The 25756-nt window shown below is 42.0% G+C and overlaps 1 protein-coding gene across 1 annotated transcript in view; it reads right to left on the bottom strand.

Annotated features, from left to right (window-relative positions):
• LOC114647665 (CMRF35-like molecule 6) overlaps window positions 1-23482 on the bottom strand; it is a 35631-nt gene extending 12149 nt beyond the window's left edge. The window contains exons 1-5 of the mRNA XM_051924310.1: window positions 23377-23482; window positions 21919-22257; window positions 16352-16438; window positions 9398-9481; window positions 1891-1989 (exon numbers count right to left, since the gene is read on the bottom strand). Coding sequence (XP_051780270.1) covers window positions 1891-1989; window positions 9398-9481; window positions 16352-16438; window positions 21919-22257; window positions 23377-23443 — 676 coding nt within the window. The 5' untranslated portion in view covers window positions 23444-23482. The remainder of the gene's footprint in view (window positions 1-1890; window positions 1990-9397; window positions 9482-16351; window positions 16439-21918; window positions 22258-23376) is intronic.
• Window positions 23483-25756: the final 2274 nt, after the last annotated feature.

Here is a 25756-nt window from a genome sequence, read left to right as displayed (position 1 = left end):
TACAGGCTAGACAACGGCACCTTGACTGCCATTAGGTATCGGAATGAAATCCTTGGACCCATTGTCAGACCCTATGCTGGTGCAGTGGCTCCTGGGTTCCACCTGGTGCATAACAATGCCTGGCCTCATGTGGCGAGTGTATGCAGGCAGTTCCTGGAGGATGAAGGAATTGATACCATTGACCCCATCACCCCAACCCCCCCCCCCCCCCCCCCCCCCCCGATCACTCGCCTGACCTAAATCCAATAGAACACCTCTGGGTGGGACATTATGTTTCAGTCCATCCGACACCGCCAGGTTGCACTTCAGACTGTCCAGGAGCTCAGTGATGCCCTGGTCCAGATCTGGGAGAAGATCCCCCAGGACACCATCCATCATCTCATTAGGAGCGTGCAATACCCTCCGACATTGTCAGGCATGCATACAAGCACATGGGGGCCATACAAACTACTGGGTATGATTTGGAGTTGCTGCAATGAAATTTTGGCAAAATGGACAAGCCTGCCTGCCTCATCATTTTCTCACTTTGATTTTCGAGATGTCTTTGAATTCAGCCCTCTGTTGGTTGATCATTTTCATTTCCATCAAATGATGTGGCATCCTTTCGCTCCTAACACATTACCATATCAGTCCATATCCGTAGTGATATCCAGTAGGATGTGTTTTCAAAGTGTTCCTTTAATTTTTTTTGAGAAGTATATACCGTATAAATACCAAAAAGTACAGCCAATAATCATACAAAACACTCTTGTCTTCTTCTTCCACCTGCAGCTGTGCGTCGCCCACTGCTTCAACCAGCTCCATTTATACTGGACCCAGAATAGCTTGAGAACTGTATTTGTGGACATCTATTGTTCTTCCAACCCTGACAAGATTCCCAGTCCCGGCACATTAAAAGCCTCCCCATAGCTTGATGCTGTCACAACCATATTTCATCGTCTGTGTTTCTTGAGGCCTGGGCAGTGTTACTTTTATGACACACATACTCTTTGAAGTCTGGCCAGAAAGTTCTATTGTGGACTCCTCTGTCCATAAAACCTTCTCCCACATCTTAATTAGGTCTTTCTCATACTTTGTAGCAAATGCCATACATGCTTTTATGTGGAACTTCTTAAGGAATGGCTTCTTTCTTGCTACCATTCCATAGAGGCCTGTTTTATGGAGAGCTCTTGAAATTGTGAACCACCGCACCTTAACTCCACTTTCAGCCAAAGAGCTTTGCAGACTTCGGAGAGCGACAGTTGATTTTTAGTTGCCTCTCCCGCCAGTTGACAACTCACTCTGATGTTTAGTTTTGAGGGACGGCCTGTTCTAGTGAGAGTCTGAGGGCTGTGATGAACCTTCTGCTTTCTGATGATGGATCCGGCAGTGCGCAACGGGACATTCAGACTTTTCAATCACTTTTGTAGCCATTCCTGCTTTGTGCATTTCAATGACTTTGTTTCTCACATTAGCAGAATGCTCCTTTGTCTTTGTTTTTGCATTGATTGTCCAGCAAAGACTATGGCCCTAACGTGTTTAATTATGACTGTCTAATGACTATCACCTTTGTGTCATTTCTAATTAATTTGTCATTTGTATAAACCTCGAGCTTTCAAAGCACACAGGTTTAAATGCTTTTGTAGACACTAACTTTGGAGTTTCAATTCTTCAGTTAAACATCCGCAGAAAACTTTGGAAATGTATTGTTACAGCATGAGAGTCCACATTAAAATACTGAATGGATAAAAATGAGGACAAATCTTCTGTCATGCAGAAAATTATGATGACTTTTAAGGGGTTTGAATACTTTTGCACACCACTGTATTTCTGAACAGTTGTGATATACCTTGAACTTGTAAGGCACCGTACACAAATTGTTATCCAAATGTACCAAAAATTGTGACTCACCCGTGGCCTTCCTATTCTTCTTGATTTGGCTGAGCATCAGAACAGTCAATAGGAATAAAAACACCACTGCCGCCAACGCAATGCCAAGCGGGACCCATACTGCAAAACACAAATTAAACCAGCGTCAGTCTATTACTTGTCTGATGTGGCTCTGTGGTTAGTTCTTTATCTTGTATCTGTCTGGTTTAGTTTACTACATGACATATTATTTTTTTCCATTTCAGAGTAGTCTTGAAATGTGTGTCTGTAATATTTGTGTGCCTACTTTGTGAGGACCATCCGGATATAACTGAAAATTTTGTTTTTCTGTCTCTGATGTGCTTTCATTGTTTTTATAAATGTATATCATATCACAATATTTAATTTTCATTTCAACTCATCAAGAATACAGAGAGGTGTGGACACTCTCCTTATGTTAGCATGTTTTTTTTCTCAGGATTTGCTTTTAGGTTATGTAAATTGATGAGTTTAAATTGGTGCAGTGTGAGTGAGATGTGAGTGTGTGTGTGAGGGGGTCTTGGTATGGAGTGGCAACCCATCCTGGAAGGGTTCTTGCCTTATACCTAGTGATGGTACAATCCAACCTGCTGTGATCCCATTTTTGGTTTTGTTGTTCCTATCTATCTATCTATTGTGAAAACTGGCCTGGACACAGACAGACGGACACGTTCATGTCACCCAACACACGTTTATTTACAAATGTTATGAAGCACACAACCCAGTGCCACAGCACCAATCATCCCAAAGTCCAGGCCTCTTTCCTCAGTGCCTCTCTTCGCCGCCGCCTCCACTCCTCTGCTCCAAGACTCTTGTCCACTTCCACCCGACTCCAGCCTTGAATGAAGGGAGGCGGCCCCTTTTATAAATCACCCAGATGTGCTCCAGGTGTTTCCCGGCAATCTTCCACCGACACACCCCAGTGCAGCGGAAGTGCCGGCTGCATCCCTGGAAGCATTCCGGGTGTCCCTGCTTCTCTTCCCCCCAGCACTTCCGGGTGTGGCGGAAGTGCTGAGGTCCAGGGCTGCCAAGGCATCCACTCACCCCCTGGCGGTGACCACGGGCCCCTACAGGGTTGAGCTTCAAAGCTCTGCACACGTGGCCCCCAAAGCAACCAGGGCACTCGCCCCCTCATGGTCTGGAGGAGGCGCAAGCCCTCCTCTGGTCCTCCTGGGCGTCCTGGCTGGGTACCACCCCCAGCCGCGTGTCACACTGTCTATCTATCTATCTATCTATCTATCTATCTATCTATCTATCTATCTATCTATCTATCTATCTATCTATCTATCTATCTATCTATCTATCTATCTATCTATCTATCTATCTATCTATCTATCTGTTGTCAGAGCCTGATGATGCCCCAATGGCAAGTGAAGACCCCGTCACTAGCTGTCTTCACTTTTGATTCTTATGTTTTGCACTTCTGCTTGTTTCCTTTCACTAACAAAACTTTAAAGGGTTGTTTAACACCTTTCACGTTTCCCTCCAACAAGACCTTTCCCGGCTAGTAACTTCATATAACCTCCCGTTATGGTCACAAGTTTAGAGTGCCTGTGATTGGTAACATTTAATGTCGATCTTAAATACAAAACCTTAATACACAGATGTTTGTTGTATACAGTAATCCCTCCTCCATTGCGTTCCAGAGCCACCCGCGAAATAAGAAAATCCGTGAAGTAGAAACCATATGTTTATATGTTTATTTTTATATATTTTAAGCCCTTATAAACTCTCCCACACTATTATAAACATTTCACGCACAATTATACAGCATAAACCCTTTGTATTCTCTTAGATATTAGGTAAGATTCATTGAAATTATGTATGTATAGTTTACATACAGTAAAACCTAAATATTATTTTAAAGATATCGAGCGTCTCCGATATCACATATGTTACAGCCATTACGACAGACAGGCCACCAGCAATAAATACGTACAATGCAAGAAAAATTGTATACAGTAACACTAAACTATGTTTAATTTTACTGCACTACAAAGGATAGCGTTACAGCTCTTCTAAAGGAGCCTCTTCAGGCGACTGTTTAGCACCACCGTTGTACTTCTTCCATCACTCTTCAATCCAAATCCCTAAAGCAGATTCCATCCAGACTACTGCCTTATCATGTCCACTTGCAACTCGTTTTGCACCCTGGTTAAAGGACACTGCGGCCGTAGATCTTATATGCTTTTCCTCCTTTTTAAATAAAAAGAATCGTGGACTCATTGATGCTGTAATTGTGTCCTGCAGCGGTGTAGCTGTTTCCTTCCTTCAACATATCCAAAACTTTTACCTTTTCTGCAATCATTTGCATCTTCTGTTGGCGCTTGGACACGGCTCCTGCAGCAGTAGCAGTAACGTTTGTTAATGCTGAATGAGTGAGATTAGACTTCCTGGTTAATGCAGCACTCCGTCGCTGAGCCAATCAGCAGCACATAGGAACTTTACCGAAGGCTATGATTGGGTAGCTTCTCAGCCATCCGCCAATAGCGTCCCTTGTTTGAATTCAAATGCGTCCCTTGTTTGAATTCAAATGGGCAAATCAACTGAGGAAGCACACGTACTGTAGACCGCAGACATCCGCGAAGCAGTGAAAAATCCGCGATATATTTTCGCATATGCTTACATTTAAAATCCGCGATGGAGTGAAGCTGCGAAAGATGAAGCGCGATATAGCGAGGGATCACTGTAATCGCCATCCTTATATGTGCTTTCCAAGTAGGCCTACTTTTCAAGTGTTTATTGAACTTTTCTAATGATAACGTTAACACTGATTAACATCCATCCATCCATTATCCAACCCACTATATCCTAACACAGGGGTCTGCTGAAGCCAATCCCAGCCAACACAGGGCAGAAACAAACCCCAGGCAGGGTGCCAGCCTAGCGCAGGGCACACACACACACCAAGTACAATTTAGGATCGTCAATGCACCTAACCTGCATGTCTTTGGACTGTGGGAGGAAAACGACGCAGACACGGGGAGAACATGCAAACTCCACGCAGGGAGGACCCGGGAAGCGAACCTCAGGTCTCCTTACTGCGAGGCAGCACTACCACTGCACCACCATGCTGCCACACTGATTACTTTTCTGTGTAAATTTATAACCAAATGATATTTTAGTCAAGGGAGATGTGTATTAAAATGAACGTATGCAGAAAAGGCTTTTGGAAAATGGCTATTTTTCAATATGCTAAATATGACTTGTAATATTTAATTTGTGTGTTTTATTTTAGTGTGTTTTTATTTTAGAATTATTTAGATAATGACTTTTAAACTGTGTGACCAAGAAAATAACAATGTTTTAGAGCCCAGAAAGTGACATTTCTGTAATCAAAATGTTTTATAACTGAAACAGCCGCCAGTTACAAATAACTTCATTAGCTCATTAATATTCTTGAGGTAGTTTTCCAAGAGTGTCAAATTTGGGATTACTGTAAATAAAATTCTTGGTTGTATGCAAAACAGACATTGACAGGAATTATGGGAAAAGAAAAGAGTGGCATTGTTAATTAGAACGTATATGTTTAAGCTTAAGCAGAATGACCAGCGTGTGTATGCCTGTAAGAGTATGTGAAATAGAGGTTGGGACATTACAAATGAACATGTTTCAAAAATAGCTTGATTAACAATTAATCAGATAGTGGGAACATATCAATTGTCTCATTTTTTTTGATTGACACAGTATCTAGTAGCATGACTATCTAAATTCAAAGGATTTTAAAAGAAGCATTAGGAAGAGGTGAGAAACAACTGCCAAGGAGAAGACCACTCGGTCAGATTTCACCCCTTCTGCTCCCATGCATCATACCTGCACACCATCACAGCTGGTTTAAGAAAACAAAGACGCTAGTCACGGTGTTAACTTTGTCTAGTCATTGTTTCTAATGTACCTCTACTTTTAAAAAACTGATTTCAGAAATGATGATGATCCCTTTAGGTTGTACATCTCCTGATCTGAAGCATGAAATTTCATTCAGGAGAAGTGTATACACTTTATTAAATAGCATATGCGAAGAGCTCAATGTTTCCCTGAAATTTAAGATAAATGGGTGGGCTTATATAGTTTATCACTACAGAGTCAATGAATTGGATTAAGTGTGTGAGTTGACAGATAACTCCAAAGCACTGGGATTGTCCGGTGGGCACGGAGAACTCTTTAAGAGAGCAACAGATGAAAAAGAGAATGACTCAGTGACTAGTGAATCAGAAATACAGGATGAATTGACTTCGATGAAATCCGATGAAAGGACTGGAGAGCAGGGTGAAGTTAAAGTAGGAGTAAGTGTTTCAGTAAGAATGGGCAGCCCAGCTCTCTTCACGTTATTTACGCACGATTGCTATGCAATCCATGCCACAAATATGGTTATGAACTTTGCGGATGATACGACCGTGGTGGGTCTCATATCAGACAATGATGAGACTCACTGCAAAGTGGAGATACAACACCTAGCACTATGGTGCTCAGCCAACAACCTCATCTTGATCACCAGCAAGACCAAAGAAGTCATTGTGGACTATAGGAGGTCCAGAAGAACAGAACATGCTCCTATATTCATATGTGAGGAGGCTGTAACGTGTGTGGACAATATCAAGCTCTTGGGTATCCACATCACATCAGATCTGACCTGGTCTTTGAACACATCTCACCTGGTAAAGAAGGCCCAAAAAAGACTCTTCTTCCTCAGGAAGATGAGACATGCTGGATTCTCCTCTCGGCTGCTCACAAACGTCTACAGATCCGCTATAGAAAGCATTCTCTGTCATAGTATGACAATGTGGTATGGCAGCTGCACAGCACAGGACAGGAAGGACTTGACACGGGTGGTGAGAACGGCACAATGCATCATGGGAAGTCCTCTCCTAGACCTGGACTCTGTATATGTTGGAAGGGTGCAGAAGAGGGCCAAATGTATAGCTGCGGATCTCACCCATCCGGGAAATGGACTGTTTGTACCACTGTCTTTGGGAAAGCAGTACAGAAATATAAAAACACGTACCAGCAGACTGAAGGACAGCTTTTTCCCCAGAGCTGTGAAGTCCATCTGCCTCTGCTGATACCCACACACACATACATCTACCCCTAACCTGCCCCCCTGTAGACATACACACGTACTTTCCCTTGTAATCAAACACACACACACTCGTATTCCTCCCCTGCAGCCCCACGCACACAGATCACTGTTCTCTGCAAGCGTACTACCTCAGTCTGGACGTGATGATGTCTTATTGCTGCTGTCTTTTATACTTATTATGTTTATTTTATTATTTATAGTGTATTGTGTATTTTAAGTATTCTTTCTTGAAGCTGAGTCCTACCAACAAAAATATTTATGTGTATGCATAATGACAATAAAGAATTCTATCTGTCTATCTATCTGAAGCAGGGAAAATAGCAATGGCCATAAGTCAGAGCTGAGAACTGAAAAGAAGGACATGTTAGTAGTTAAAGTGGCACCGGAGGGCAAAAGCCCTAAAGTTGCCACTGCTGCACCTCCTCATAAAACTCCTGTTAAATGTGCTGCTGCTCAGTAGACGAGCCCAGCTGCTGCGGTCTCTGGTGGGTTGCAGGTGTTGGAGTAAGGAGAGCACGCTGGCTGTGCAGCCGCTAACCAAAAAAAAAAAACAACTAAAGAGGCAGGTGGTGAAGAAGAGACACTCACTGAAGAAGAACACAGTGAACAGGGCTGGGTAAAGCCAATTACCAGGAAAATAAAAGGCAAATGTATTAGTAGTGGACTAGCGGAAAAGAGTAGCTAGGCAAAAATCTTTTATCGAGTGCATTTATCTTGTTTACAATTGTCCTAAATGTTTCCTGGGCAAGATCCAATCCGCGAACCCTGCACTCAAGCTCCGGCCTCACTGGGTCTCATGTTCTGGTCCTGCACCAAATTAACATCATTTTGGTCTAAGATCTTTGCATGCCCGTCAGACAGCCTTGGTGTTACAATCACTCCTAACCCATTAACAGCCATGTTTGGTGGTCATCCAGATGGGGTTCAAGTGAAGACGGACAAACAAACTGTAATTCCCTTTACCTCACTACTGGCACTAGGGAATCCATTTCCGGGCTCAATACCCAGACGTTTTTCATTCCCGCATTCCCGGGAATTAAACTGCTGTAATTCCCAGGAAAATGGGAATGGCCAAGCTCGCATATATAGCGTGTAAAAGTGTAAAAATCGATCAAGAAATAACAGAGTTATAGTTGAAAATAATTAACTGGCACGTTTTTTTGGCCCACGGTGTAGTGTGTTGCTCATTAATTCATTCAACAACAGACCAGCAGCAGTCAGTCTCCCGGCTCCCACTAAGACTGAGCACAGCGGACTGGGAGGTGTCTGCACTCTGCAGCTCACGAATGCCGGGACGGGGATGAGTTCATTGACGTCTGTGCTGTTGACAGCTTTGAACAACAACTTGAAATTGCAATGCGTCAGTCTGTTGCATCTGCATTATCTGTGCCAAGAAACTTGCCATCACAGAATGATGACAAGAAACTGGATGCACCAGTAAAAGCTGAAATGGCGGTGTTTCAGCACAATGGCAAGCGTGGGTGTTGTTTAGAACAAGTGTATCAGTATCTGATGACTGTGCCGCCTACTTCAGTGGAGGCTGAGCGTGCTTTCTCAGCGGCTGGCGTACTCTGCACGAAGGTGCGCTCTCGCCTGGACGACCGCACGCTGGACACGTTTCTGCTTTCTACGCTCTTATTACCGCAACTAACTAGATACATGTACTTATATGACAGCATGAACTGCTTGTAGATAAGGTTAGTCTTTTATTAGTGTCAACATATTGCAGTAGTTCTGTGGTGGACTGGCGCCCTGGCCGGGGTTTGTTTCCTGCCTTGCGCCCTGTGTTGGCTGGGATTGGCTCCAGCAGACCCCCATGAACCTGTAGATAGGATATAGCGGGTTGGATAATGGATGGATGGATGGATATTGCAGTAGTTTTATTAAAGATAAGTGTTGGTCGTTCTAAAACCGTTCACATGTGAGATGCCCGTGCACTGTGTCATCCCCGGGAGTCCGGGATTCCCGGGAATGACATGCATGGATTCCCGAATTCCCAGAAATGGATAAACCCGCCCGGGAATGGATTCCCTAACTGGCACATAAACTTATATTGCTCCACTGGAAGAATCCCACCCCACCACTCTTACGTCAGTGGGTAACTGATGGTCTATAAAAAAAATAAAATTCTCACTTACCGGATCTGCTCAAAACTTTTTAAAAATATGGCAGGATCTAATCAACAACATTTTAGAATAAGCTTTCATTCCGGGGAAAAGGATACCCTTCTTTTCCTGCTCCTTTTACAGAGTAGCAGCACTTGCTCTCACTTTCTCTTGGATGAAGGTCGAATTTTGATTTGGTTTGTTAAATTTGACTTGACTGTATGGAATGTTATCTGTTTCTAATTAAAATCAATTAAAATATACTAATAAAAGATTTCAGATACACCCTACTACTACAGATGTACTACTAAAGTTTAAAGAGTCTCACCTTCTGTGGTCTCCGCCCTTGTTGGTTTCTGAGTTGTTTCAGGGTCAGGACTTTGTGTATAAGCAGAAGAAGGAGGCAAACTTTCTAAAAATGAAACAAAAAAATACATGTAGTCTGCAATTAATTAATTAGTACTCAATGCTAAACTAGGGCAATTTTTATTATCGATTAAGTGGGATCATTAAATGGACAGAAGGATACATTGATAATCATCATGTCACACATGTGCGCATAGGAGGCAGCTAAATGGTTTGAGTGAGGGCAGTTCCGAATCAGGCCGGGATGTGACAGAGTGCACTGACTCTTTTTCTCCCTTTCCTGCAGACCATTCACGGGAGCCCCTGTGATGTCACGTCAGGGCTCGAGCCTATGGCTGAAGACCCTTATGAGCCCGACCCCTTTGACCTCACTTCCTGTCTTCCCCTTTTAAAGCCTCCACCGTTTCCCTATTCCCTCAGTTCTGCTTTGGACTCTGATTTGTGCACACCAGTGCTATCTTTTGTTTGCAATTTTGTAGCCAGGAAACCAATTACACGGGTGGCTACCCCAAAACTTGCTATGACTTGTGGTGAAGTTTGTGACAATCATTATCATCATCATCATTAACTCAAGCAACAAGATTTCAGGGATTAATAGCCTAGTGATTCCAGTTGCCATGTACAGCTTTGGGATTACTCATTGGAAGAGATCTGACATTGAGAATATGGACACCAAAATCACGAATGGTCCTGACCATACATGGACTTCACTATCCAAAAGCAGATGTCGAGCAACCATATATCTAAATATGGAATGGTGGCCATGGACTCATCAAACTCATGTCCACATACAACAGTACCATCATTGGCAAAGTTAAGTTCACCTTGAGGTAAGCAGAGCAAAACACTCCCTCAAAGCAACAGCAAAGTCAAGTGCAAGTATTTGCCAGCAAAGTCCATTGAGCAATCTGTAATGAAGCTGAGATTCAAGACCATCATTGAAACAAGAGAAAATCGAGCTGTTGAAAAAAGGCTACCGCATAGCCAGTACTTCTATATAGCCTTGATAGACCATTTGTGGACAAGTGTGGCATGGCTGAATATGGTCACCATTTTGTTTTGCCAACAGCTCATTAGCTGGCACTCAATACTAGGTACCACCAGTGGAACATCATGAAGCAACAGTTTGAGAGCAAGTGGAGAATGTGAGCTGAAGTCTGAAGAGACAATCAGATATATCCCTCTACTGAATACATAAACCAGCACAACAAGATTGCCATTTATCTGCACTGGTAGGTTTGTGGTGCGCTAGGCGGGAAAATGCTTGAGAAATGGCACCAACACGTGCTGGAGGCTGTTGTCAGACACTACCATTGTGAGGCACGTGGCAGTGAAAACCAATCGTGCAATTTCAAGTAACCATGCTGTGAGAAGTCAAGCAAAATGACACCTTTTATTGGCTAACTAAAAAGATTACAATATGCAAGCTTTCCAGACAACTCAAGCCCCTTCTTCAGGCAAGAAGATTGATTACATCTTGCCTGAAGAAGGGGCCTGAGTTGCCTCAAAAGCTCGAATATTGTAATCTTTTTAATTAGCCAATAAAAGGTGTCATTTTGCTTGACTTCTCATTACATTCATAATGGCTAACACGGTATAACACCCTTGTAACCATGCTGATATAGTGAACCATCACAAGAAGGAGTAGCAATGTCTGCTGATCGATGTAACAATCCTGGAGGAAAGCAACTTCTTACTCAAAGAAGCAGTAAAGCAAAGCAAATATAAAGATCTGGAGATTGAGACCAGAAGGGCGTGGGGCAGCAAGACTAGAGTTGTGCCTGAGGTGGTTAGGACTGCAGGTACCATCAAGAAATTATTTGAAAAGAATCTGCAAGAGCTGCCAAGATACCATACAGCCCATGAAAGCACAGAAAATTACACTGATGTAAACCACTCATGTTCTTCTTAAAGTGCTGGTCAGGATGGTTTTCCTCCACATGTTCCTGTCTTCCTTCAACGTTCCCAAAGACACACGGGTCAGTTGAACTAGCTATTCCAAACTGCCTGTTATATTTGAGGGGGTTTGTGTAGGAGTGGGTTCTGTGATGGACTTGTGCCCTGGATGTAGGCTTCTTTCTACGTTATAAGCTGCAACCACGCTCAGTTGGGTTAGGTCAGTTTGAAAATGACATGAGAAATAATTATTATTACTGCACAACAGAAAACACAAAGTAAGAAACACATTTTCTTTTTGTCTTACAAAGGTGGCTCTGAGGCGAGGGATCTGTGCTGGCAATCATTAGGTTGCCAGTTTGAATCCCGTAAATGCCAGAAGTGACTACCCCATTGGGCCCTTGAGCAAAGCCCTTAACCTGCAATTGCTCCATCCTGGATATGATGTTAACTGGCATCCAGCCCTGTGGTGAAGCAGGTCCACAGCTCACGTCAAAAAGGCCACTTTAAAATAAATAATAGCTGCACTAGCGGCTTAGCAAGGGGGCGTGGTATTTGTGGCCGGAGGAGGGTCCCAGGTAATGCGTGATGCGGATGGTCCTCGCTTAAGTGCACAGGTGAGGAGTCGTCTGCATCTGTAATTGGTGCTGAGAGCTGCTAATTGCCACATCTGATCCACATCCCCGTAATAAATAGAAGCGCGAGGCGGCTAGAAAGCAGGGAGAAAAGTTAAGAGAGAAGGACGGAGGTTAAGGGAGAGAAAGGCTGGAGAAAGCAGGCTCCCTTGAGCAAAAGCAGGCAGCTGGAAGGAGAGCCCTGAGAGAATGTTTGCCCGACACTCAGGGTGGATGGATTGGGTCACTACTACTCCTCTGAAAAGCTGAGCAGGATCATGGATGGCTCGCCACGTAAGGCCAAGAAGGCAGCGGCAGTCGTGGAGGCTTTGGGTGTGTGCTGAGCCCCAGCGTGAGCGCCCTGGCCACTAGGGGAAGAAACCCAAGTCTCGGTCCGGCTGGAGCCTGACATAGCCAGGGATCGGAGGGCTACCGGACCAGTATTGAAGGTAGGGCGACTCTCCCGTTGCAGGAGAAGCAGGGGAGTAGCCGGGGTAAAGAAGTATGCACCAGATATTTTAAAGAAAGACTGCTTCCAGCCGTTATTTTAACCTTGTTGTTATTTTAAAAGGATGTATTTATTGGATTTTAACCTCCACGGATTCACCTCTGTTTTAATGGATTATTTATTTAAAGATTTTTGATGCACTGCACTTTAATTTGGACACTTTGTTTGTGTTTGATTTTAAATAAAAGCACTTTGCACTTTTTGCACCATCCCCTTGCTTTGTTGAGCCTCACTGCCTAGCTCATTGGTGACATTACCGACGGTGTCGGGTTCAAGAGCTCCCAGAAGTCAGATGGGAGCATGGAGCGAACCCGCATCGTCACAAGCCCTGCAAGCAGGTCTTCCAAATTACAGGGAAAACTTGGGGGTCAGTGGCAGGATTGGAACTGCAGCCACTGTCAAAAAACCTCACACTGTGCCAGTGTGGTGCTGAGGTGTCGCCTGTTGCACGGCTGCTCTCGGTTCCAAACTCAGGTGCTTGTCGTGTGATGGGTGCGGCATCTTGCTATCAGCACATGCTCCAAAACCTCTCTCTTACAAAGGTGTCCAGCTCATGTGCAAATTGGTCAGTGCATTTCCTGTTTTAATAGGTTGTTAGCATGAAGACTTATTTTAAATCAAAACATACACATGCATACGTTCTCAAAACAGACTAGGGTCATGTCAGCACTTGGAGCAAGATGGAAGATAAAACTCCATCACAGTGTTCAGATCAAAATGTTTATTTAACTGATGCCAGGGATGGAAGTAGATAAGTCAAATGTCAGCCTGAGATGTAGTCTTATAAAATAGACAACAGTCAGATTCCCAAGAAGTTCATGTCAAACCAAAGGGATACAACCAAACTCCCAGTCACGGAAAGTTCTCAATTATATCCATCCATCCATCCATCCTTCTTGATCTGTTGATTATGAAAAAATACATTATGGCAGGTGAAAGTGTTAACAAGGTGCTGCACCACAGACGCACTTTTTTGTCAGGTCGAAGCAAATGACACATTATATGTTCAAATGTTTGTGAACGTCTGGCCATCACACCTATACGTGCTTGTTGGACATCCCATTCAAAAACCAGTGGCATTAATATGGAGTTTTCCCTTTCTTCATAGCTATAACAGCCTCCACTCTTCTCTTTTCACAAGTTTTTATAGTGTATTTCTAGGAATTTGTTCCCATTGAGCCAAAATAACATTTGTGAGGTCAGGTACTGATGTTGGATGAGAAGACGTGGCTCACAATCAGTGTTCTAAGTCATCCAAAAAGGAGTTCAATAGGGTTGAGTGGGGCCTGCATGAAGCCCTGATCTCAAGTTCCTCCATGTCTTTATGGACCTGGCTTTGTGCACAGGGGAACAGTCATGGTGCTTTCTCAAACTGTTGCCAGAAAGGTAGGAGTGCACAATTGTCTAAAATGTTTAATTAATAGTACCCTTCACTGGAGCCAAGGGGCCTAACCCAAACCGTGAAAAACATCCCCAGACTGTAATATCTCCTCCACCTAGTTTTACGGTAGGCTCTGTTCAGCCCAGATGGTAACATCCATCCATCCATTTTCCAACCCGCTGAATCCAAACACAGGGTCACGGGGGTCTGCTGGAGCCAATCCCAGCCAACACAGGGCACAAGGCAGGGAACCAATCCCGGGCAGGGTGCCAACCCACCGCAGGACAGATGGTAACATTCTCTTGGCAACCATCAAACCCAGATTTGTCCATCAGCCCACCAGAGTATGAAGAGTGAGTCATTACTCCAGAGAACACATTTGAACTGCTGTAGAGTCCAATGGTGAGATGATTTACACCACTCCAGCTGATGCATGACAATGCACCGAGTGATCTTACTAATGTGCAGCTGCTGATGCACAGCTCTTGTGACTGATAGTGCTTCAAGAGGCAGTTTGAAACTCTAGTGTGAGTGAGGCCATAAAGGAAAGGCCAACAAGCTGTGAACTTTAGCACTCAGCAGGCTCATTCTGTGAGTTTACGTGTTCTGCCACTTCATGGCTGAGCTATTGTTGCTCTTCAAAACTTCCACTTTACAACAACAGCAACACTCACTGTTGACCAGAGCAGATCTAGCAGAGCTGAAATCTCACATACTGAACTGTGACAAAGATGTCATGCTATGACAGTGCCACGTTTACTGTCACCGGGCTCTTCAGTATGACCTATGCTACTGCCAGTGTTTGACAATAGTTGATTTAATTGACAAACAGGTGCAAATGAAACACCAGAACGCTGTAATTTGGAGGGGTGTCCATATACTTTTGGATATATAGCCTATTTTGCATAGCTCCTTCCCATAGTACACATTTTTAAAGAAATATAGAACTATAATACAAGTGTATACGTTACCGGCAATGTATGAAAAGCAGGTATTGTATAGAATACCTAGGCAATGTATACAGGCAAGGTATGAAATATCTGCGTTGTTACATACTTTTCCTAGGCATTGCATAAAATGCCTAGGCATTATTAAGAATGACAAGTACTATTTTACGCTAAGTGTGAAATGTCCAGATTGGAAAGGTCTTTAATAACAAAATGTCTAAAAATGACAGAAGAAATACAAAATGAACTACAGGATATGCTTACTGGGAGAACAAAAGAATCAGAAGTGCCATTACTTAGCCTACTATTTGTTTCAGCAAGGAAGGCTAGAATGGCATTTTGAATTGCACTTAATTTTCTTTTTTACGCAAAGGCATTTGTTGTTTTTTTTTTTATACCTTTTTGTTTCTTCTGGCATGGCTCACAAAGGTGAATATACAGTTCAATGTCATGACGGGTAATGTTCTTGTATTTGGGTGCAAGCTCTTTCAACATTCTGTCTCGTCCTCCATGGCCAATGGCCAAATGAGCGTCGTGAAGTACGTCAAATAATTCAGAATCTCTGACGTAAACAGCACTGATGCCTTCTTTAACAGGATAAATCAACTTGCTTTTGTTCTCTACCATCATCACATCGTAGCGTTTCAGCAGCCAATAGTCCCGTGGTTCCTTCTTAGTAGTCGTTTTAGCCTTTGTTACATCATTCACTAACTTCTCCTAAGTGGCTTCCATTACAAAAACACAATTTTCAGCAGCGTTGGCTAGCATTTGGGATAGTTCTTTGTAGAACCGTTGTTGCATGTCAGCATGTCATGATTCTTGCCCGTACACTACATTCTCTTCTCCCATCTTCACACAGAACAATATGGGTCAGCTTCTGTAGCGGTACTTCACCCACCACAATATATGGAACAGTCTCTGCTGCGGCACAACAAGCACATGTGCTTCCACACAGACGAACAAAGATCCAGGCACCAACGATGCAATGTTCTGGCGAGAATAAGCTTATTCTACACTCTGCCGGTTTGCCATTTAGGTATTGTATAGAATGCCTAGGAAATGTATGAAATGCGATGTATGTCCTATTTCGGGCATTGTATACATTGCCTAGATATTCAATAGAATGCCGGTTTTTACACATTACCGGTAACATACATTTCCATATTTGCAATATAGGTGCACAATGGCAATTCCAATTTGGCATCAGTATGAGTGTGAATGTGATTAAGAGTGGACACAGAGATGCAATGGGCTCTCTCCAAGTTTGTGTCCTACATTGCAGTCCCACCACCACTCTGAATTGGATTAAATCGGTTTAACAATAATTATATCTATAACAATTTAAGTGCATAAATGTAAATTATGGACTAGTACGTCATCCAGGGTTGACTCCTGCCCTGTACCCAATGCTTTCTTGATATGTCCCTACTCCTTGAAATGTAAACTAGTTCAAACAGATTGAATAATGGGAGGATCAATGGATTAAATGATTAGTCAAAAAGAAACTGAATGTGTGACCTTGTGGTTTACAGTCCACTGCTTAGGTAAGTAAGCCTCATAGTTCTTTTACCTGTCCAAACAGATGATCTGGTGGACTCTGCTGTTACTCCACTATGTTGCTGTGTCGTCCATACTGGAGTCACCATGGTGGAAGGCCCTGCAAAATGAAATCCCAACACTGTCAGGCTTAGCTTTGGATTATTGACAATAACGTTGCAGGCCCGTCTTTAACAGGAAGCCGCAGTTGCAACACCAAGTGTGGCTGACGTGACTCATCTCCTCAGAGGTTTCTTCAGTTTAGTCCTGCAGTATCCACTACATGAGCTGCTTACTGTTTGTCCAGCCACTCTGCATTTAAGGTCTCCTATGAAAAGGACATTTTAACACCGTCCTTACTTTTAAAATAAACTTCTAGACAGGCTTATGAGAATTAATAATGCACTGTGTTGTTAATGAAGGAGCAATTCATTCACTCAGCAATATATTTAAAGCATCAGAGAAATACTGAATCAATATATTGTGCAGACAATGCAGCTGTGAGATTGTTCACTATGCTTACAGAGTGACATTTATATTATTCCTTTCCTCTTACATTCATTTCTAGAAAAGTACATTTTTTCATGGTGAACTTACCTCAAACAGAGTGCACAAGTGACTTGTGTGTGCAGCTCCCTCAGCATTGGCGGAGTTTCTTCCCCTCCCAACAGATGCACGATGTTACTAAAATAAATCTCCAATAAAGGGTTGTTTTTTCCCTCAAATATGTTGGAAACCAATGTATACGATAATTAAACCCATCCTAAGCAACTCTCACTTACACCTCACCTATCATTAAAACAGACATACTGTACACACTGTACTACTGCATGAGCTCCGGCCTAGTTTACTGTTTCAAATTTAGCTAGAGAGTGGTCAATTCAAGTTGTATATTTTAGATTTGGTGTTTTCCTCTTAGCGTTGCTGCCTTGCAGTTGGAGACCCGGGTTCACTTCCCAGGTCCTCCCTGCGTGGAGTTTGCATGTTCTCTCCATGTCTGCATGGGTTTCCTCCGGGTGCTCCGGTTTCCTCCCACAGTCCAAAGACATGCAGGTTAGGTGTATTGGCGATCCTAAATTATCCTGTGTGTGTGCCCTGCGGTGGGCTGGCGCCCTGCCCATGGTTTGTTTCCTGACTTGCGCCCTGTGTTGGCTGGGATTGGCTCCAGCAGACCCCCGTGACCCTGTAGTTAGGATATACTGTAGCGGGTTGGATAATGGATGGATGGATGTTTTCCTCTTCTGTGTGTCAAATAGTTGCTAATTTCAGTAAAACAAATTCTCAAATGGCTATTTACGTGACTACCAAGTGGTGCGAGCGTGTCTGTCCACGTGTCTGCCTGTACAAGCAGCACCTTGTGATAAAATACGTGGCAAATAAAAAATTACAGGTGTTTCAGCTTTCCATCAGTCCATTTATTTTCTAAAACCATAGAGAAGAGACGCAGGGAAGCTCCTCAGGCACAAGGCAAGGACAATCACTGCACAGCATGACAGCCCACCGCAGGATGAGCACCCACTTATATCATGGGCCAGTTTAGCATCGCCAATCCACCTCTGCTCTGCATCTCTCTTAAAACAGTTAGCCCAGTCCCACAGCACCTTACACCATGCATACATTATTGTTATTTTTTAAACAAATTAGAACATTTTGTCACAAGTACGATAAGAAAATAAAAAATGTGCTGGCATTTCAATATCATTAATAGAACTAATAGAACTAATTTTAAAGTTGTAAAAATGTTTTTGTGAGATTTTGGTTAAATTACTGTATAACTTTATACCATGAACAATTTATAATTTATGACTTGGGATATGATATAAATATAAAGCAGTATGGTTGTGACTTTAAAAAATGCCACCATTTTAAATGGTTTGTCTGGGCCCCCCCAAGGCTAAATGTCAAATTGCACCCATGTCCCTCAGTGTTAGAGACACAAAAGAAGTTAGTCAATTTTGCTTTCAGAATCAGCTGTTAGACAAGTAAAAGAGGAAAACGTTCAAGAAATACACGTTGAAGTGACCTCTGTCAAGGTAAATTTGAAACAGAAAACTAATCCGTAGTTGAAGTTGCACCAAATGTTTCTCTGTTTTAAAACAGACCAATTCATTAATTTGGTGAAGTTTTTTAATGGGAGGTTTTGAAAGTTCAAAGCTTTATATTAAATATATTCTAATGAAAACTTTTTTGGCAAATTTTCTTAAAGAATAATATCTGGAAAACATTTGGGATTAAATCACTTAGAGATCTTTATACAGACAACATCTTTGCATCCTATGAACAATTACATTCCAAATTTAACTTTCCAGCAACACATTTCTTTCACTATCTTCAGATTAGAAACTTTGCTAAACAGAACCTGCCCAATTTGCCTCATCTCCCACCTTCCTCTATGCTGAAAAAAATATTGGTCAGTTTCAAGGACTCAGACAGCATTTCTGCAATATATAAAATTATTTTACAGTCCCTCCCTTTCAAAGATCCAAGAGGACAGTGAGAAAAGAATCTCTCACTCAACATAATCAGAAAAGGAGTGGAAGGTAGCAATGCAGAGAATCCACTCACGCTCCATATACGCAAAGCATACAATTATTCAGCTCAAAATTTTATATCGAGCACATCTGTCTTGCTTGAAATTGTCCAAAATGTTTCCAGGGCGAGATCCAACCTGTGAACGTTGCAATCGAGCTCCAGCCTCACTGGGCCACATGTTTTGGGTTTGCACCAAATTAAAGTCATTCTGGACCAAAATTTGTAAGTGCCTTTCAGACAGCCTTGGGGTCACAATCCTTCCTAACACATTAACAGCTGTGTTTGGTGGGCTCACAGAGGGGCTTAAAGTGGAGAAGGACAAACAAACTGTGATTGCCTTTACTACACTATTGGCACACAGATTTATTTTGCTAAATTGGAAGAATCCTAACTCTCCTCTAAGTCAGTGGGTAACTGATGTTATATATTATTTGAAATTGGAAAAAATCAAATTCTTAGTTAGAGAATCTGTGCAGAACTTTTTCAAAACCTGGCATGATCTAATCAATAATATTTTACAAAAAGCTCTTAAAGCACTGAGGAAGCAGATTATCTCCCCATTTCTTTTTCTTCTCCATTTATCTTTATCCACTTATTAAACTCATCAATTTATTTATTTTTACAAGCTTTAAGTTTGACTCCATTGGCCATACTCTTTTTCTCAGGGGTGGGGGTTGATTTGTTTACAATCCTATTTTTTGTAAAAACTGATCCATTTGTATGGAATGATTACAATAAAATCAATAAAAAAAAGAATAAGTATGTCAAATTTTCATATGTCAGCCATGACTGGATGACTTCCACGCACTGTCACTGATTACGTGTGTAAACTAATCCTTGTTTACGTAGAACAAACCTGCTCCGAGCAGGTTTGAGGATTAGGATGTGTTGCTATGACAACACTTCCAGCAAGAGTTTCGAAAAACCGACAGATCCAGGATCATGCCAAATTGTCAACAATTACATCCGGCTAAACGACTAATTCACGTACGAAAAATACCCCCCAAGGACCTATCAAAGTCTGCTCTTCACAACACATGTTTGTGGAAGTGTATCATGGCATGAACAAAGGCGATTTCTGAGGACCTCAGACAAAGAGTTGTTGATGCTCATCAGGCTGGAAAAGGTTACAAAACCATCTGTAAAGAGTTTGGACTCCACCAGTCCACAGTCAGACAGATTGTGTACAAATGGAGGAAATTCAAGATTATTGTTACCCTCCCCAGGAGTGGTCGACCAACAAAGATCACTCCAAGAGCAAGGCATGTAATAGTCAGCGAGGTCACAAAGGACCCCAGGGTAACTTCTAAGCAACTGAAGGCCTCTCTCACATTGGCTAATGTTCATGTTCACGAGTCCACCATCAGGAGAACACTCAACAACAATGGTGTGCATGGCAGGGTTGCAAGGAGAAAGCCACTGCTCTCCAAAAAAAACATTGCTGCTCGTCTGCAGTTTGCTAAAGATCACGTGGACAAACCAGAAGACTATTGGAAGAATGTTTTGTGGACGGATGAGATCAAAATAGAACTTTTTGGTTTAAATGAAAAGCGTTATGTTTGGAGAAAGGAAAACACTGCATTCCAGCATAAGAACCTTATCCCATCTGTGAAACATGGTGGTGGTAGTATCATGGTTTGGGCCTGTTTTGCTGCATCTGGGCTAGGATGGCGTGCCTTCATTGATGGAACAATGAATTCTGAATTATATCAGAGAATTCTAAAGGAAATGTCAGGACATCTGTCCATGAATTGAATCTCAAGAGAAGGTGGGTCATGCAGCAAGACAACGACCCTAAGCACACAAGTCGTTCTACCAAAGAATGGTTAAAGAAGAATAAAGTTAATGTTTTGGAATGGCCAAGTCAAAGTCATGACCATAATCCAATCGAAATGTTGTGGAAGGACCTGAAGCAAGCAGTTAATATGAGGAAACCCACCAACATCCCAGAGCTAAAGCTGTTCTGTACGGATGAATGGGCGAAAATTCAGGACTGAGCAACAGTTACCGGAAACGTTTAGTTGCAGTTATTGCTGCAAAGGGGGGTCACACCAGATACTGAAAGCAAAGGTTCACATACTTTTGCCACTCACAAATATGTAATATTCGATCATTTTCCTTAATAAATAAATGACCAAGTATAATATTTTTGTCTCATTTGTTTAGCTGGTTTCTCTTTACCTACTTTTAGGACTGGATGATGTTTTCAATAAATCTGATGATGTTTTAGGTCAGATTTATGCAGAAATATAGAAAATTCTAAAGGGTTCACAAACTTTCAAGCACAACTGTATATGTACAAAAAACACAGTATATACAAAATAAGACACAAGCTGCTACTGTTACACAGAGCTACATGAAACAATCACTCATCAGCATGACTAAGTCAAAAGATGACCGTTATAGGAAGGAAGTGCTCTTTATACTCCATGCTGTTTTGCCGACCAATCATAGGGCACTACGTCACTCTCTAACCAATCGCACGTTCTTATGTCACATTGCATTTGCCACTTCATGGCATCTATTAACTCGTGGGCAGACACACACACACAGGAACAAAGCTCAAGCACTTAAACTCCATATCAAAGGTAAGTTAATATCTTTCCTTCTAAAACTACTCTTAGACATATCCTCCAGGATTCCTTTTACATTCTGCGGAAAATAAAAACACTTCACCCCTCTTTTCTTTTACTTCAGAGGTGGGTGGCAATAAGCCTCTGGCAAGGAATCGGGCAGCGTTTGGAGCCATGTAGACTACCAGCAGCCCATTGTGTAGCACCACTGAAATGCTAGAGAAAGCTTAGTGTAATGAACTCTGCCATATGACCCACCATCTTGTGCAGTCAGAATAAGACTCCTGTCTGAGAAGACTTGATTTTGCATTTTCACACACTTCTTTGGATTTAAATAATTTTCAATTACAGAAGGTTCATCTACAGGTGCCGTAACACTCTGACTGTCTTTGGTTATGTTATTGCACTCCACATGTTGACCTAAACTAATTAATTCAACCCAACATTCCACAACCATATGCTTCCAGCATATGAAAAAGAATGACCTCTCACTTACCTTTTTCAACTTTAATGAATACTTGAGTGAATCTGTCCAACCTGAGAGATACTTCAATGCCACAGTAATATGTGCCAGTATCTGTGAGTTGGACGTTGTCCACAGTCACTCTGATATTGCAGTTTGAGGAGTAATCAAACAGATGGAATCTGCCTCTTGTCACCAGGGTTTCAGGTTTACTGGACAGGACAAGGACGTCATTGTCACTGTTACATGGGTGTCGGCAGAAGTATTTATTGTGTAACTTATACCTGTAGTTGTATTCACAGACAACTTGTAGTTTTTCTCCTTCTGTTGTTTTGACAGTCATTGCTTCAGCTAACTTTATACAAATGAAAGCTACAAGAAACACATAAAAACAGAAATTAATAATACAAGCCATGACATTAGAGAACAAATATCTTATTAATATCAATAACACATCTGTCTGGAAAGAGAAAATGCATCCATTTTGCTTTGATTAATAATGGTAAACCTTTGTGGAATTTATTCTGATTTGCTTTTTAGGCGTGTCTGTCTGTCCATCTGGCTGTCCTCATGAAACAACTCAGTTCCCTGTGGACACATATTGTAGAAATGTGCCCAAGCTATTATTCAAGGAAATTTGCCAGGAAAGATCCGTTTCTGTTGCTATGTCTCAAATACAGCATACTATCCAAAGTCTGGAAACTTCAAACACTCCCATTGAAAAGCTTTAGCGAATTTCAACCTAGAACATGTAAAGATGTTCCAACCGTGAAAACAATGAAGTTTCCAGCAACATCAGCGTATTACTACATTCTTACATTTTCTTACGTGTGTTATTTGGCTCATGGGTTTATCCAAAGGGACTAACATTCATCCATCCATCCATTTTCTGCATCTGTTAAGGTTCATGTAAGCAGTGATGTTTCCTGGCATGAGGTGCAAGACATGACCCACCCCAAGATGATGTGCCAGTCCACGTTTACAAGCATTTCTTTACATTGTGCAGACTCGATGGCTTACTCATGGTCTCACAGTGATACAGAGATGAGGATTAAACCAGCAGCCTTATTCATCAACGTTTAGCACCTTAGGCCACTTGGGAGCTTCACTGCCTAATAAAAAATGTCTGCTTAAAATTCTAAAAAATATAAAGATGGTAATAACTGAAAGCAAAATGAAACAAACTACCGGCATTGTATCTCACAGATGGAAGCATAGTGGAGTAAATGTATTAGTTCTGAGACTTTACACTTGGTAACAGCTCATCAAGATCAAATAAAATATTTATTCTTCTATTTCCTGAACCCAATATTTATAAAGCTATGGCATTTGCCAGCAGCACAGGGTACAAAGCAGGAACCACTTCTGATGGAAGCTGATTCTCTGGTCACACCCATATGCACATTCACTCATACTGGTTACAAATCATCAAGAAGCATTCAAGCCAAGTCGAATCTGATAAGAACACCAGTCCAGTTTTAGCAGACCTACCTGCAGTGAGAAGTCTACTGTGCCAAGACCACTTCATGTTAATCCAGAAGTCTGACTCACAGGGCATGAAGCTTCATTCTGCCTAACAAGGTCAGAGAAGTCAAACCAGACACTGCCTGCCCACCCTAACGCCACTGCGTCTTGTGGTTCACACACTTCCTAAGCAGGATGTATCGAGATCAATGCTGCTGCCTTATCTTCTTCCTGGACAGCCATCTGTAAAGTTTTAATAAATAGCTGATGTAACGTTTATGCTCATCATGCAACACAGAGTGCAAGCATTCAAAAAAGCTCTCAACAACTGGACAGTTTTAAAAATGTGCCATAATCAGTTTACTGTCAAGTTAAAGAATTATTCAAAAATGGTTTGTTAGGATTCTGGTCAGAAATAAAAATATTAGTCAGCCTCCATATCTCTTTCATTTGATTTGTTTTGCTAACATAATCAGAAACCTCCATGGCTTTACATTTTATACCAGGACCATTTCCAGGTCAGGAAAGCCATCTGAATATCTCTCACATAACGTCAAATAATCCTCCATTTCAGACCACAAATTCCTAATTATAAAAAATTGGGCTCCATAGATACAGAAGATCTCAGGCTGCCTGACATACTGTATGTAATATCTGGATGGATGGATAGATAGATAAACAACATGATATGCATTTATAAAAACAATGAAAGCACATTAGAGACAGAAAAACAAAATTTCACTTATATCCGGTTGATCCTCACAAAGTAGGCACACAAATATTACAGACACGCATTTCAAGACTACTCTGAAATGGAAAAAAAATAATATGTCATGTACTAAACTAAACTAAACAGATACAAGATAAAGAACTAACCACAGAGCCACATCAGACAAGTAAGACTGACGCTGGTTTAATTTGCGTTTTGCAGTATGGGTCCGGGGATAAAAGAGTAGAACAGGGTAGAACTGTCTCTGGGGGGTGTTTATTCCCCTCAGTCGTTAGATGGCAGCAGATGGATAGACAGATATGAAAGGCATTATATAATACACAGATTGAATAATTCGTTGGCTGAAAGTCCTCAGTGTTGGTTTGTCACAGAGAGGATGTGCAGCATTGTTTACAATGGTACCCAGTTTAGTTTTAATTTTCTCTTCTTCTACCTCCATGAAGCATGCCACAACTGAGCCTTGCCCTTTTAATTAGCTTGTTGATTTGGTGGGGCTCTCTTGAAGTGGTGTTACCAGTCCAGTACACCACAGTGTTGAAAATCACTCTGGCCATCACAAAGGTATAGAAGATGTGAAGGATGTAACTTCCCACATTAACGGAGCTCAGTCTCCTAAGGAAGAAGAGTCTGCTCTGCCTATCCTTCTCTAGTTCCTCTGTGTTCCAAGTCTAGTCCAACCTGTCGGTAGTGTGGACGCCAAAGTACTTGTAGGAATGGACCACCTCTACATTCACTCCCTGAATAGTGACTGGACATAGAGGCTCTTTGGTGTGGTGAAAGTCAATAAGCAGTTCCTCGGTTTTGCTGATGTGAATCTGCAGACAGTTGTTTCTGCACAAAGAAGCACATTTTCCCCCTGACTCCTCTCCTTTGTTTCATCTCCCTTATCAATACACCACATAAGTTCAGGATCATCTGAGAATTTCTGCAAGTGACATAACTTGGTGTTATATTTCTAGTTTGAGGTGTACAGAGTGAAGAGTAAAGGAGACAGGACTGTTCCTTGTGTTGTTCTGGTGTTGCTCACACAGTCCTTAAGTCTCATAAACTGCAGTCTGCCAGACAGATAGTCCATTATCCAGGACACCACAGACTCGTCCACTGGCATATCTCTGAGTTTACACCTTAACAGGGATGGCTGAAGGATATTGAAGGCATTGGAGAAATCAAATAATCAAATCCTCACCGCTCTAACAGCCTTGTGGAGCAGATAGATAATTGTATCCTCCAGTCCAATCTTTGATATCAACCTTAGTAGATTGGCAGATAATCTGAATCATCACAGAGGAACTTGGAAAACATTGCATTGAAATGTAATGTCAGTAAACATAAAATATTACACGTAGAAAGCAAAAATGTTAGGTCTGACCACACAATGTGATGTCTGCAAATTACGAGAAAGATTTAGGAGTCATTGTGGGCGTGTCGCTATCAACTGTGTCAGTGTTCAGAAGCCATTGAAAAGGCTAACAGAATATCAGGTTATATCGTTATACAGTCAGGTTACATTGATGTGTGGAGTACAAGTCCCAGGAGGTTCTGCTCAGTCTTTATAACACACTGGTGAGGCCTCATCTGGAGTACTGGGCGCAGTTTTGGTATTCAGGCTACCAAAAGGACACAGCAACACTAGAAAAGGTCCAGAGAAGAGTGACTGGGCTGATTCCAGGGATATAG

This window comes from Erpetoichthys calabaricus, chromosome 3, assembly GCF_900747795.2.
Source record: "Erpetoichthys calabaricus chromosome 3, fErpCal1.3, whole genome shotgun sequence".
NCBI classification, from domain to species: domain Eukaryota; kingdom Metazoa; phylum Chordata; class Cladistia; order Polypteriformes; family Polypteridae; genus Erpetoichthys; species Erpetoichthys calabaricus.
Note: the sequence above shows the minus strand (reverse complement) of the source record. Positions and strands in the feature narration are given on the sequence as shown.